Source organism: Erythrolamprus reginae, chromosome 2 (assembly GCF_031021105.1).
Source record: "Erythrolamprus reginae isolate rEryReg1 chromosome 2, rEryReg1.hap1, whole genome shotgun sequence".
In the NCBI taxonomy this organism is placed as follows: domain Eukaryota; kingdom Metazoa; phylum Chordata; class Lepidosauria; order Squamata; family Dipsadidae; genus Erythrolamprus; species Erythrolamprus reginae.
This window is the reverse complement of record NC_091951.1, coordinates 73,470,380-73,486,243: the sequence shown is the minus strand read 5'-3', so window position 1 is coordinate 73,486,243 and position 15,864 is coordinate 73,470,380. Positions and strand designations below refer to the sequence as shown.

At 39.3% G+C, this 15,864-nt stretch overlaps 1 protein-coding gene across 1 annotated transcript in view; it reads right to left on the bottom strand.

Annotated features, from left to right (window-relative positions):
* Window positions 1–1,133: 1,133 nt before the first annotated feature.
* The window catches only part of XPC (XPC complex subunit, DNA damage recognition and repair factor), a 28,323-nt gene continuing 13,592 nt past the window's right edge, over window positions 1,134–15,864 (bottom strand). Inside the window, exons 6-16 of the mRNA XM_070738341.1 lie at window positions 15,244–15,401; window positions 14,892–15,006; window positions 14,060–14,149; window positions 12,144–13,025; window positions 10,980–11,140; window positions 9,182–9,263; window positions 8,351–8,485; window positions 8,070–8,239; window positions 5,261–5,354; window positions 3,369–3,458; window positions 1,134–2,412 (exon numbers count right to left, since the gene is read on the bottom strand). Coding sequence (XP_070594442.1) covers window positions 2,200–2,412; window positions 3,369–3,458; window positions 5,261–5,354; window positions 8,070–8,239; window positions 8,351–8,485; window positions 9,182–9,263; window positions 10,980–11,140; window positions 12,144–13,025; window positions 14,060–14,149; window positions 14,892–15,006; window positions 15,244–15,401 — 2,190 coding nt within the window. The 3' untranslated portion in view covers window positions 1,134–2,199. The remainder of the gene's footprint in view (window positions 2,413–3,368; window positions 3,459–5,260; window positions 5,355–8,069; window positions 8,240–8,350; window positions 8,486–9,181; window positions 9,264–10,979; window positions 11,141–12,143; window positions 13,026–14,059; window positions 14,150–14,891; window positions 15,007–15,243; window positions 15,402–15,864) is intronic.

Genomic DNA, 15,864 nt, shown 5'->3' with positions numbered 1-15,864 from the left:
GACCGATTAGGTCCCACAGAGTAGGCCTTCTCTGGGTCCCGTCAATTAAACAATGTCGGTTGGCGGGCCCCAGGGGAAGAGCCTTCTCTGTGGCGGCCCCGACCCTCTGGAACCAACTCCCCCCGGAGATTAGAACTGCCCCTACTCTCCTTGCCTTTCGTAAGCTCCTTAAGACCCACCTGTGTCGTCAGGCATGGGGGAACTGAGACATCTCCCCCGGGCATATACAATTTATGAATGGTATGTGTGTATGTACGTGTGTTTAGAAAATGGGTTTTTTAAATGTTTTTAGTAGAAATTTAGATTTGTTGTAAATTGTTTTTTTTCACTTTGTTGTGAGCTGCCCCGAGTCTGCGGAGAGGGGCGGCATACAAATCTAAATAAATAAAATAAATAAATAAATAAATAAGAGAATTAAGAATTGGAAGGTGCCATTTAGGTCAGGGGTCCCTAGCCCACTACTAGGCCGCACTGGGGTCGGAACTGGGTCACACAAGCGGTGGATGTTTGCACTGACACACATAGCTTTACTTGCACAAACAGTGGCCGCTTACACTGGCACTTGTAGCTCCATTCACATGAACAACGGGTGCATGTACCTGGCCTGACCACCCTTATATTCTGAAAGAGCTTTAAATCAGGTTTTTTTCAGGGAGACACTGGCTTATAGGGAGGTTGGAAGGCTAGTATAGTGGTGCCTCTACCTAAGAACACCTCTTACGAACTTTTCTAGATAAGAACTAAGTGTTCAAGAATTTTTTGCCTCTTAAGAACCATTTTCCACTTACAAACCCGAGCCTCCAAAACTGTAACCGGAAAAGGCAGGGAGAAGCTTCCGTGGGGCCTCTCTAGGAATCTGGGAGGAAACAAGGCTGGAAAAGGTGGGGAGAAGCCTCCATGGGGCCTCTCTAGGAATCTCCTCGTACATATTATTTGCTTTTACGTTGATTCCTATGGGGAAAATTGCTTCTGTTTACAAACTTTTCTACTCAAGAACCTGGTCATGGAATGAATTAAGTTCGTAACTAGAGGTACCACTGTATATTCCTTTTCCAAGAGAAGATCTGCGTTGTTCCTATGAGATGAGAATCTAATAACGTTGAGTTTGCAAATGACAATCTTAAGAAAAGGACTGGTGCTCAGGATTTAAGTTTTTATTTTTTTTACCCAAGATTCAGTATTATTTTATCTGAATAGATTTAAAGTGCCCAAATTAATTCTGGTCAAGTCAAATAGACTTGGTTATCATGACAGAATACAAACCAAACAATGTACTTGTAAAAAAATCTTTTGAGTAAGACAACTGCTATTGCTATTTCTTTTGCACAAAAAAATGTGCATTAGTAAAACATTCAAAATAGCACATTAGGCAATTAAGTAATTGCACTATGACTGAACATGTGGCAGACTGCAAGCCATTTTTATAATAAGCCCCACTCAAACTACAGTTCACAATGTCTAAACTTGGAATCTGTCACATGATCAATACACTAAGCGATAAGACTCAAGAGTTTTCTTGACGATATACAAGAGGAAAAGAATAAATCTAGCTCGGCTAAAAACTAGGTATCTTCTGCTCAAATTTATTACTTATACCCATTAATTATACCAGCCAACCATTCATACTGGTTTCCTTTGTAAAGCTGAATAGAAGCTGTTAAAAGGTATAGACATTTCCTATCAATTCCCTCACATTCCCATCATACTTTTTTTAAAACATATATAATACAACTTAAGCCCATCTTTACTATTGCAACATATATGTTGTGAGTACGCATACTTGCTCCTTTTATAACTCTTCCTGGAAACTTGTTAACAACTTTGCAACAAAATAATGCAAAATTTCCAAGAAAAGGAATATATTTGCAAGCATTAAGATCTGGCATTGGAAGATATTTTGCTCCAACATCAGTGTTCTTGCTTTATCGGCAGCACCTTAAAGAAATCTAGGAAATCTATCAACAATCTAGGAAAAGTAAGTGCCACTGGCCAATATAAAGGTATAGTAGGCATCCAGCAATGAATCCAGACCAATTTTCCTGCTTCAGGTCCTGCATACATCTAGGAATGCAATTTTAGAAAAACTGGTTGGAAGTTTCCTGAGTTGTTTTAGTGTCAGTAAAGGTTCAGTAACATAAAAGTGCTTGTTTATGCTAAGACAGGAATCTAAAGAATTGAAGCCAGCCCCAAAACTCCTTGTCACAATTTCTCAAAAGGGAACAAATGTTTTGCTTCTCCTTTCTTTTCTCTCTTGTTCTTTTTGGTTGATTTTCCTTTCCCACTCTGCTCCTCAGCTTGTCGATTTTGGGGCCAAGAAACAGTTACATCTTCAGCAGGTGTTTCTGAATTTGGTCTTTCTTCATCATCGGATGAGAAACCGGACTCCCCTTCCATCAAGATTTTTGTCTCATTCTGGAAGAGAGAGTTGAGCAATTCTTTCAACTGAGGGCATTGCAACAAAAACTAGTAATTGACACTACAAAAGTCCAAATGTACAGAATTTATGTTTTCAGATTTCAACAATTCTACTGCATCGGAGGAAAAACAAGAACCCAGCAGAATGCAAACATTATCAAAATACTTTGCATTATTTTGGCCCCAAAGAACTCACTGAAATGGATGGCTATACTTTTTCAATAAATAACTATGCTTGACTGTGAAAAGCTACTAAACAATGTCATAAGATAGTACTTTACAATAGTACCTCTAGATACAAGCTGCTCCACATGCGAGTATTCCAAGATACGAGCCACGATGGGAGCGAAATTTCTGTTCCAGACCCGAGCTCAAATTCGGGATACAAGCCGAGCTTCCACTAGGTGGCGCAAGAATCCTTGTTTCTGGTTATCTCCATGGGGAAAAACAAAGTCTAAAGCCATTTGTTCCAGATACAAGCTGATCGACATACGAGCTCCATTCTGGAACGAATTACACTCGTATCTAGAGGTACTACTGTGCTGTTAATATTCATACTGTTGACAGAATTTATTATTGAACCCACTGATAAGCATACCTGCAGTCCTATTCAAGTGTACTCTAAAAGCCCAATTATCCCTTCCTTTCAGATAACTTCATATCGACAACCAAAATATTCAATTTAATATTTTTGCATCAAGAAATAATGCCATCACTTGTCATTTCAAAAGTAATACAAATATATTATTTCTATGCAGGAAGTACTTGTTCAAATGCAAAGTATGTTTACATATATTTCTAAAAAAGTATTTTACTTCAGATTATATCTTCAGTATTAGGAAATCTGTATTAACATTTTGTTCTTTCTCCAATCTGGACACAAACTCCACTGTCCAGATGGCCTTGAATACCTACGGGTTTGTGATCCATATATTACACCAATGTTTTGTTACCTTGGTAGAATAGCGCTGCTTTAATCTCTCTTTGATCAGAAGTCCCTTCACCAGCAGTTTCCAATTTCCCAGCACTCTCTTCTCCCGCTTCTGTTTTTAAAGTTTACCCAGAATCAAAACCAAAGGGCACATATTCATTAACAGTGCAATTGGCAAAGTTACATCTCTACATATTACAGTATTGAAATGTAGTAGCTCGGATTGGTAGTTACGTTGTTGGTTTGAGTTCCGAACTTGTCGGTTGCAAACGTTTTGTCTCTATTCAAGGAGACATCTTCATAGTCCTTGGTTTTAAGTACCATCTGTCATGCCATCATCAGAAGACATCTGAATGAATCAGAAGATATCCGAACAACACCAGCACTAATTTACATCACACAGACGGTGCTTAAAACCAAAGTCTATGACTTAGCAACTACAGCCAGACAATCACAACCTGAAATCCGATCAGGACACAGAAAGGTATTTAAAGGCCAGGGCTCAAGCAAGCACAATACAAAGCACACTTAAGATGTCTCTCGAATGGGGATGAAACGTTTGCAACCAAATCGCCAAGCTCAGAACTCAAACCAACAACGTAACCTTACAGTATCTGTGGCAGCCTGAAACAATAGAATAGAATAGAATTTTTTATTGGCCAAGTGTGATTGGACACACAAGGAATTTATCTTGGTGCATATGCTCTCAGTGTACATAATAATAATTAACGATTTATTAGATTTGTATGCCGCCCCTCTCTGCAGACTCGGGGGGCGGCTCACAACAATAATAAAACAATGTACAGTGTGACAAATCTAATGTTTAAAAGAAAACACATTAAAAACCCAACATTTAAAAACCATGCAACAGAAGCATACCATACATAAAACTATATAAGCCTGGGGGAGATGTCTCAATTCCCCCATGCCTGACGATATAAGTGGGTCTTAAGCAATTTACGAAAGACAAGGAGGGTAGGGGCAGTTCTAATCTCTGGGGGGATTCCAGAGGGCTGGGGCCGCCACAGAGAAGGCTCTTACCCTGGGGCCCGCCAGACGACATTGTTTAGTCGATGACATAAAAGAAAAGTTCATCAAGAATCATAAGGTGCAACACTTAATTATAGTCCAATTACAAATAAGTAATCAAATCATATTAGGAACCAGTCAATATAAATTGTAAGGATATAAACAACAAAGTTACAGTCATATAGTCATTTGTGGGTGATGGGAACGATGATAAGATTAATAGTAGTGCAGACTTAGTAAATAGTTTGTTTAGCAGAGTGATGGCGTTCAGGAAAAAACTTCTTGTGTCTAGTTGTTCTGGTGTACAGTGCTCTATAGCATCTATGGGAGTCAAAAATTAGATCAAAAGTTCAAAAAATAATCTGAGCCTAAATGAGGGAAGAATTCTACATGCATAGCAGTGGTGGATTGCTCCCAATTCGGTCCGGTTCTGCGAACTGGTAACGGTAACGGCAGGAGGCAATGCTTACCTGCCCAGGACAATTCTGCACAAGTGTCGCACATATGCGAACTGGTGGCAATGGGTTTTAGAACCCACTACTGATGCATAGAGTAGGATGTGGCAAACAGAGAAATGTTGCAAGGACTCAGTCTTTGAGGACAGCCTTGTAAGAGTCTTGTAAGAATGGGTAGCCTTCAAAGTTGAAATATAAGTTTATTATGCTCTCCAGTTGAGCTGAAACAACTCCCTTAGTTCTAAATCATTGTACTCCTTATACATTTGGAGGACACCAGACTAGAAAATGCTATCAAAAGCTGCAAATGTATTGACTGTCTACTAGATCTGTAATGAAATTCACCATTCATTTAGTCTGGTGATACTGCTGACCGATGGCAGTTCACCCCCTCTCCTCCCCCTAATAAAGACTTCAAAATGATTCTCACCTCCTTTTCCTTCTTTTCCCTTTCTGACTCTTCGTTCTCCCAGGCTGCAACAAGCACTTCTTTATATTCTTCACATACTACGTAGCCTTCTGTGCTGTGAAAAGGATCGAGGATTCCATTTGGAACAAAACACAATTCAGGGACTTGTGTTTATATGGGCTGGGAAACAACTTTTGACCTTCCAGATGTTGCTGGATTCCAATTTATCATTGGACAGTGAAAGATGCTGAGACTTACATTTCAACAGCTGATAGCTCCAAATTTCCCATCTGTCCAATAGATTAAATGTTAGTCCATTCAACATTTGGAAAACTAGATAGAAAGTATCCAGGTACTTGTGAAGGGATATAACTCTATTCATGAGTAGCTAACAAAGCTAGGAAGGAATGTTAATTGCTTTAGCATCCTCCACCTGAATGATATGGCTATACAAATATTAAATAAGGAGAGGTAAAAGAGGAACATGTTCTACATGTTCCTCTTTTACATTCTTTTTAATATGTTTGTGAGTGACATAGGGGAAGGTTTGGTAGGGAAGGTTTGCCTATTTGCCGATGACTCTAAAGTGTGCAATAGGGCTGATATTCCTGGAGGCGTCTGTAATATGGTAAATGATTTAGCTTTACTAGATAAATGGTCAAAGCAATGGAAACTGCAGTTTAATGTTTCCAAATGTAAAATAATGCACTTGGGGAAAAGGAATCCTCAATCTGAGTATTGTATTGGCAGTTCTGTGTTAGCAAATACTTCAGAAGAAAAGGATTTAGGGGTAGTGATTTCTGACAGTCTCAAAATGGGTGAACAGTGCAGGCAGGTGGTAGGGAAAGCAAGTAGGATGCTTGGCGGCATACAAATCTAAGTAATAAATAATTAAAATAAATAAAATAAAATAAATAAATAACAAGCAGGAAGAGGGAGATTATGATCCCGCTATATAGAATGCTGGTGAGACCACATTTGGAATACTGTGTTCAGTTCTGGAGACCTCACCTACAAAAAGATATTGACAAAATTGAACGGGTCCAAAGACGGGCTACAAGAATGGTGGAAGGTCTTAAGCATAAAACGTATCAGGAAAGACTTAATGAACTCAATCTGTATAGTCTGGAGGACAGAAGGAAAAGGGGGGACATGATCGAAACATTTAAATATATTAAAGGGTTAAATAAGGTCCAGGAGGGAAGTGTTTTTAATAGGAAAGTGAACACAAGAACAAGGGGACACAATCTGAAGTTAGTTGGGGGAAAGATCAAAAGCAACATGAGAAAATATTATTTTACTGAAAGAGTAGTAGATCCTTGGAACAAACTTCCAGCAGACGTGGTAGATAAATCCACAGTAACTGAATTTAAACATGCCTGGGATAAACATATATCCATCCTAAGATAAAATACAGAAAATAGTATAAGGGCAGACTAGATGGACCATGAGGTCTTTTTCCGCCGTCAGACTTCTATGTTTCTATGTTTCTACATGGGGCTGCCCTTGAAAAGGATCCGGAAGCTCTAGTTGATGCAAAATGCAGTGGCCCACATGGTTTTTGTGCTGACCCTGGTGTGCACATGTATCACCTCTCCTATGGCAACTGCATTGGCTGCAGATTTAATATTTATAATGCCCTTTTAGCAAAGGGCATAACAACAGGCCATAATCAATTGATATAGACAGACAGTAACATTTCGTAGGTAATATATACAATTAGCAAAATCACAGCTAATAAAAACCATGCTTCCGGGTGCAATTCAAGGTGCTGGCTGTCATCTCTAAAGTCCTTCATGGCTTGGGACCAGGTTACCTAAGGGACCATCACTTGCCAGTCACATCTACCCAACCCATTAGAGCAGCAAGGCAGGGAATGTTGTGGGTCCCATCCCCGAAGGGGACACACCTGGTGGGACCCAGAAGAAGGGTCTTCTCCATGGTGGCTCCCTCTCTGGGACATCCTTTCTCCAGAGATTAGAATGGCCCCCACTCTACTCTTCTGGAAAGCGCTGAAGGCCTGGTACTTCCAGAGAGCCTGGAGAACCCAGAGTGGGATGGAGCCCATAGAAACATAGAATACTGACGGCAGAAAAAGACCTCATGGTCCATCTAGTCTGTCCTTATACTATTTCCTGTATTTTATCTTACAATGGATATATGTTTCTCCCAGGCATGTTTAAATTCAGTTATTGTGGATTTACCAACCACATCTGCTGGAAGTTTGTTCCAAGGATCTACTACTCTTTCAGTAAAATAATATTTTCTCATGTTGCTTTTGATCTTTCCCCCAACTAACTTCAGATTGTGTCCCCTTGTTCTTGTGTTCACTTTCCTATTAAAAACACTTCCCTCCTGGACCTTATTTAACCCTTTGACATATTTAAATGTTTCGATCATGTCCCCCCCTTTTCCTTCTGTCCTCCAGACTATACAGATTGAGTCCATTAAATGGGATGTGTGATCTGCTGTCACCGGGGCAGGGAATGATTTCATTATTTGATTCCTCTTATTAGTTTTATTGTTTTAAATGTGGTTTTACATTCTGTAAGCCGCCTTAAGTTGACATGGGCAGCAGTATAAATTCCGTAAACAAAGAAAAACATGCATACATACATACCAGCTTAATCCACTTTTGTGAAAGTGGATGGTAAGGAAGTGAGCAAGTGCTGAGCTCTTACTATTTCGGACTAAGCAACTTTAGCTGTTAATTCAGCTTTTCTGTGATACTATCACTAACCATGTCTGCTAAGAAAATCCAACCCAACAATATTACTAAGTAGCACATAAGACCACTGTAGCAAAAACAGATCATAAGTTTATGACTTACACAGGATGAGAATAACCACCATGGAAATCAAATCCCGTAACAGCTGGAACACAGTCAATATCCAGTTTACGAGCCACTCTATTAAGGCTAGGAAGGTTTAGCTGCACACAACCTATTGGTAACATGCAGGGTTGGAAGAGGTAGACGTTTCCAAACTCATTCCGAGGAACCTAAAAGAGAAGTACAATGGGGAGGGGGGCATGAAACAATTTACACTGAAATAAACTCTGTGGGAGAATAGAGTATTAAAACCTACCCAGTCTACCTAACTGCCAGCTTACCCTTCCATCAACAGCCAGAGGTGGCTGGTATTTCTCGGTCTGCCAGAGACCAAACAATGGCAAATCCATTTTGTCCCGATTTGCAGGTTCGGCCATTCGTGCTTTTCTTGCTTGGTTGGAATAACCTTTCACCATCTGTGCAAAGACCAAGAGTTTAGAGTGGCTGTCATCATTCTTTCTTGCTCATAATTCTCAAAGCAATGATCCCAGGGATTCTCCCTGATTCTCATGGAGAAACATGTAATTACTTGGCTGGGTCCATTAGGAGTTTGTCCATCTCCTTAAGAATAAGAAGTACTTAAACTTCCAATATCCCCCTCACAGTATTTGGCCATTAAAGTCCATTAAACCAGATTAGATAGTGTTGAGTCTGTCAATACTAGTACAAATCTGTAAAACCCTTCTTATTACCTTTTGCTTTGACAATCATGCCTCTAATGGCAACAACAGCAAGATAAAGCTATCACTCTTCCACCCCACCTTTTGGAATTGAGCAGTATCTACTGTAGTTAGCCACAAAAAAAGCAAAACACAGATGACTGGCAAAAAAAAAATCCTTTAATCTGGCTCCAAAAAATAATTTTTAAAAAATAATTTTTAAAAAATATTTTTTATTAATTTTTATAATATCAGAACATACACACAACATATAACAATGTGCTCAGTGTTTAAGTGCCCGCCATCTATATGTATGTATGTATGTATGTATGTATGTATGTATGTATGTATATATATATATATATATAAAGTTATTCCACTTCAAAGGTTTTATATATATTTCCTGCCACAAATTTCAATATTAGCCTGAAAATATTGTTGATATCACTCTACCTTATAAGGCACTTCCCCAATCCTCACCACACGAGCTTGTTTCAACCAAGTGTCCTTGGAGTGCAAGGTATGGATACAGTCTCTGAAATTATCCAAATAACATTCTTAGTAAATAATATAGCTTCATATAAGTAATATTCTATATTGAATTATGCACAATACACAGTAAAGAGGTATGCTACTAGAACAAACTCAATATTTACTTTGTGATGTATAATATTTGTGCTATGGGGGAAATTTCATTCTTGTCCTTTAACCCCCTTACATCCTCTTCCCATGATAATGTGGATATATTTTGAATATTTTAGGGTTTTTACAAGCAAACATTATTCTTCTGATATAGACTTAGTAAAAAAAAATCTGAATACTATACCATATCATAGTGATGACAAATCTTTTTTTGCTCAGGTGTCAAAAGGGTGCGTGTGCCCATACCCATAATGCAATGCCCTACTCATTAAAAATGTGCGCACCCCTCCTCACGCTGACCCTCCCCCCATGCCTGTGTGCAGGCTTCACTGAAGCCTCCGGATTTCTGGTAGGTCAGTTGGGCCATTTTTTGCCATTTGTAGGCTTAAGGAAAGTCTGAAGCCTGGGGAAGGCAAAAAACAGCCCAACAGGAAGTTCAGAAGTGAACTTCCAGTAGGCCTGTAGGTTCCATTTTTCACCCTCCACAGGCTCCAGACGCTTTCCTGAAATTTGAGGAGAGCGGAAACAACCCCCCCCCTCCAGAAAGCCAAAAATCAGCCGGCTGAAGCTGACATAGGGCAACACCTCACGTGCCCTCAGATATGGCTCCACGTGTCACCTGTGACACACATGCCATAGGTTTGCCATCACGGCCATATCGTATTATGTAAAACTGCAGGTAGGTTAAGGAATTCATTTATAGTGAATATATTTACAAGTATCTTTTTGACATTTAATATTCTAAATTCATACCAACTGGAAACATTTTGGAAGAAAGCGAATTCAAGGTCACTTTCCTCTGAATGCAAGAAATCCCCAAACTGTTTAATGTAGGGTTGGGAAAGACTGGAGAAAAATAAGCATAGGTGGACTTTTCAAGCAGAAAAATAGTTTTTATGGATGCACTCTGAGTAGCCTCATCTACCCCCAGCATTCAACTGAAATCTTGTTACAGGGGGGGGGGAAGAAAAACCAGATTCATTTCATTTTCGTTTGGCGGGTCCCAGGGGAAGAGCCTTCTCTGTGGCGGCCCCGACCCTCTGGAACCAGCTCCCCCCTGAGATTAGAACTGCCCCCACCCTCCTTGCCTTCCGCAAACTCCTTAAAACCCACCTCTGTCGTCAGGCATGCGGGAACTGAAATATCTTCCCCAGGCCTATACTGTTTATGTATGGTATGTTGTGTGAATGTTTTTTAAAACATTATGGGTTTTTAGCTTTCTAATTATTGAATTTGTATTATATATTGTTACTTGTATAAACAAGCTATGGCTTCTAGAGATTGATTGCCAAGGGTCTCTTGGGTCTCAAACAGCCAACTCAAGATTCATTTTTTTCAATTAAGTTGAGTAGATTTCTCTTGTGCTGAACTGCAGACTTGAAGTTAAGTCAAGTTTGGGAATAACCATTCCTTGCAAAGTTAGAGAAGGCAACTCTCTGTACCCTGATAAATGAGTAACATTCATTGTGGGGATGCAAACATGGATCCTCCTTAAAATGTTCAAAATAAGTAGTACTAAGGTATTGCTAATTTGACAATGTGATGATCTGAGATCACTGTACCAAATGGAGTTGTGTTTGATGGCATACACACCTGAGAAATATCTCACCTGGAGTAGACAGCCTCCCCTCGACAATACCCTAGAATTGAAGCTGTCTCAGGATATATGGCCTCATACTTAAGGAGATGCCTCTTCAAGGCATAAAGTGGATGATTCTTGTATTCACCGACAGATTTTGGCAAAGGCTGATCATGAAGTTTAGCTACAAACTGGGAATCATGTTTGTTATCAGTAAAACATAGAGGAAACCGATTACAAATATATCATTCAACTTTTTGAATATGAGATAAAAGACAATATTGTCCTGCTATATTAACCCTCCCTTTGTGCAAAGCTTCGTATTTAAATAACTACTAATGTTATAGACATTATCTAAGCATCATTGGCAGCATTACTTTTCCCAGAAGTGATTTTCACTGTGTTGATTATGCTGGAAAGTATAGTAAGGAGTTTTGATTTAAAGAAATATGAGAGACCAAGTCAGCTAAAACTATTCCTGGTATGAACTTGTCCAAGCATGGATATACTAGAGGCCTTCTTCTACGTGGTTCCAGACCATGAATTGGTCTCCTTAAAGATGTGCATTTGACTACCACTTTCCAGAATTTAGGAGAATGTAAAAATTCATCTCTTCTCCCAAGCTAGTTAATTAATTTAATTGGACTTATTCTAATATCATATTTTGTACACGTTTTAGGTTTATTCCAGTTAATTTCAGCTTCCACAGTGCTTATGCAAACTGAAAGGTGGAAAATAAATTTCATTCAATCAGAGGTAGTTTAATTGAATTAAAGTATCAGTCCACTAGAGTATTGCTGAAGATAGAACATACATGTTGGGTGACATCCAAACTGAAAAACCAATAAACTTGACACTGTCTCTTGCCTCTTAATGGTTATACTGTATAAGCTAAATAGCCAGCCATACTGGGGGACATTTAAAGAGGACCCTTCACAAGCTCTGGTGTCATTCAGCCAAGAACTGACTTGAACAGAAACAGAATAAAAGCACACATCTGAGTCAGTGGGTAAACCAAGAGGAACAGATTAGTTGAGATCTTGAATGAAAAGAAGACCAAGATAAAAGGAGAGAGAGCCATGTTTTTGCAACCTAAGGATCTAAACCTATTAGAAAATGATAAAAGAATATTCAAGTCCTTTTGGATGTAATTTTGATTATTGGAAAAATATCCTCCCATTCCATTTTATTTACCTCTCTTTCTTCTTTTGCAACTCGTTCCATAAAAGAACTTTTGTAGGGCTCCAAGGTATCTTCCCACCACTGGGGATCCACACGACACTTCCTTGTTGAAGTCATCCATGCTGGGTCGTATCTCTGTGTTACATCTTTTACAAACCCATTGTTGTCAATTCCAATGATGTAGCACACTGGCTTTGAGGCGTACTTGAAACATTCCAAAGGGTGTCCAACATCGCCATGAATACAGTCCACACATATCCACCGGTCTTCTCGTTCAAGAAAAACCTCTACCCAATGATCAGTGCCCCTCGGTACAACTGACCTCTGCTCTTCTTCTTCATCGCTAGAAATTATTTTGTTTTTCTTCTTGGATGAATTTGAAGAACACGGACTGTCTGTTTTGTCTACCGAACTTCCAATTATTCCTGAGTCCTTGGGTCTTTTCGATACAGAAGGCATGGATTGTTGCCTGTTAACAGTTGCTTTTTTTTTGATAGCTCCTGGCATTGTTTTAGAGGTTCCTAGTGGTGACTTCAATTTTTTTCTGGGAATTTCAAAGTCCTCATCAGATATGCTGCCATCATCATTTTCCTCTGTAGGACAGAATTCCGAATCATTACCCTCGCTGTCTCCACTCTCTTCTTTATAGGACACTTTGGATGCCACTTGCCGTCGTCGATCATTTTTAGGCCTTCCCAACCCTTGTTCCGCCCTCAAGCTCTTCTCATCATTCTCAGATTTTGTATCTTTCTGAGTATCTTCCCGTGTTGGAGATTTCTTTCTTAGACTTTTGGCCCTTGGCTTCTTAGCAGTATCTGCTCTTGTGCATTGTCTTGAGTTTTTGGCAGAATTAGGCAATGTCCCAGAAGCAGAGCTTTTCTTGGAGGCTTTTCCCTGAAACAAATATGAAGGAGAGATGAAGGTTTTGAGAGGCAAAAGTAGAACAAACAAGCAAAAAGAAATGGATAGTTCCACTGAATTAAATTTCACATTGCTGAGTTTAGAAAATGACCTGCTCTTAGATTACATTGGCTGCTCACTTCTTACACCCCACCTTGAATTACTGTGCATTGGTAGAGATGCTGGATCTGTGGATTGTGCTGTTTTTTTCACTGGCACAGGGAGTCTGTGTAACAAAATTCCACCCCCACCATTTTTCATCTTTTGTGGCCTTTATAACGATGAAGGACTACAAATGTGGACACCTTTTATTTCTTTTTCTGTTTATCATAAGGACTAGAAACACATTTATCGTTACAGACTGCTTCCCTTTAAAAACATGCATGGTTTTTATGTTAACCTGCAAAATGACTTCAGTTGCAACTATGCTTATTTCTGCTTCATTTCTTGATTGCCATTCAGGAGGGAGGGGGGAGCTCAGGAATGCGATGCCTCAGTCAGCTAGCTATGTTGGAGATATGACAGAGTTGTATGAGGTGGGCTGTCTGTGAGATGTTTTAAGTTAAGGGGGTTTTATAGTGATATTTATAGTGTTGTTTTATTTAATTTCGATTTCTTCCATTGTTATGTATTAATATGTTGTAAGCTGCCCTGAGTCTCAGGAGAAGGGCGGCCTAGAAATCGAACAAATAAACAAACAAATAAATACAATATTCAGGTTTGAGGTTTACTAACGTTTTGGACTGACCAAGAGCACTGTAGTTGTTCAATAATAAAATTAATCCTTAAAAATACATCTTGCCTAGTAACTCTGCACACACTCTTTTCCTTTCTTTTCTTTCTGGAAGAATAAGGAATTAATAAAGACATGAAGAAATTAACGAAAACAAACCAAAGGCCACTCATAAACATGAGCAAAAATATTCAAAATAGACACCAAACAGATTTACCACAAAGTAAGTCTCAGGTTGTTTGAGAAGGATCTACTCCTGGAAAAAAACAGATAGCAACAATTTTGCCAAACTTACCTTCACCGATGGCTCTTTGAGAGGAATGGGTTGTAAAGACAATACAAGCCGGCACATTAGATGCAATGCTCGAAGAATAAGCAAAAACATCTATTAGGGAAAAAAAAGGGTTGGAATCTGATTTTTGCACCTCTCCTTCCCCCATTCAGTGTTAACACTGTTTACCCCCAGGACAATTGCTGCAAATATTTTGAAATCAAACAAATATTTAATTTATATATAATATGTAAAGCAGGTTCCCCTCCTCTACAATTATGACAATTGAAGCCTTTATCTTTTTCCTTAGTACCATAAATGCTAAAACTGCCCTACATCTTTGTATGTATGTGTGTAAGCAGACATGTACAAAGCCGGGGTGGCTCAGTGGTTAGATTGCAGCACCGCAGGCTACTTCAGCTAACTGCTAGCTGTAGTTCAGCAGTTCAAATCTCACCACCGGCTCAAGGTTGACTCAGCCTTCCATCTTTCCGAGGTGGGTAAAATGAGGACCCAGATTGTTGGGGGCAACATGCTGATTCTGTAATCTGCTTAGAGAGGACTGTAAAGCACTATGGAATGGTATAGAAGTCTAAATGCTATTGCTATGTACTGACATTCACATATGTATATCCAATAAATTCCTTGTATGCTATGCTCAACATAAAAACAGAATTTTCAACAATAACATCAATAGATAAAGGAACAAGACGTGTTTAGAATTATCTGAAGGTTCGTCTTTCTTTTTGTATGTGAAAAATATAAGCTTCTTGCCTCTATCTACCTCACATTATCCTTACTATGTTTACAACATAGTAGGGATCCAGCAGGCCTTGCAAAGCCTTCTATCGCTTACCTGCACCAGTTCTGCCTCATCTCGTGCAGCATAGACAGCAAAGCGCCTCTCTAGAGTAACCAGCCAATCTTCATTGTCGGAAAGCTGATCGTTAATAGTGAAAGTTGCAGAAAACCTTTATTTTAAAAACAAGAGAACCACAATTTATTTATTTGCCCAGTCATTTAACTCTCCCATGGGAGCTGGAATAGACGATAGGGAAGCTATCTCAGTCTTACAGTTAAACTAAAAAGATGATTACCTCACATTTGCTTCCTTATTCGTGGATTAATCATAGTCCCCCAAAGCCAGATTTTCTACTGTTGGACCCCGAGTTTAATTAAATAAGAAACAGGGGGAAAAAAACCCTTACCAGTTCACAAGATTTGACAGAAACAGACGGTTGATGCGATCTACGGAGTCTTTGGTGAAGCGAATTGGAATGATAGAAAGGCCAATCGCTTGAAGATCGGGATGAAGACAGATTTTGTTCCTGTGGAAACCGTTGGCCAATAGGCACAATACGTGAACCTGTGAGGAAAAGGACATGGATTCTAAGGAAACAAGCAGCCTTAGGATACATCAGAGATACTGGTGTGCTTTTTACAATTCAGGGGACAGGCCCAATATGGGCCAGATCCATTCAGATGGACCCAGCTCTGTTCCTCCCACAACACCTCACTGGTTGACAGAAGACAGAGAAGCCACAAGAATCATAGATTTTATGCATTCCAATCATCCATGTCATTGTTAATTCCTGTTTAAAAAGCATCTTGTTCCATTCTTTACTCTAGGCTTCCACCATTATTTTGTGGAACAAAACCCCCATTTGGGCTTTCAGTGGTATGCTGGGGCCTACCTCTCCCAAAATAGGCAGGGGCAAGGCAAACTATAGATGTGCATCTCAATTTTATATATAATGAATTAATTATCCTAAGTAGAATCATTACTCCTCATAAATTTAACAATTTCTTCTCATCTCCGTTATATTAAA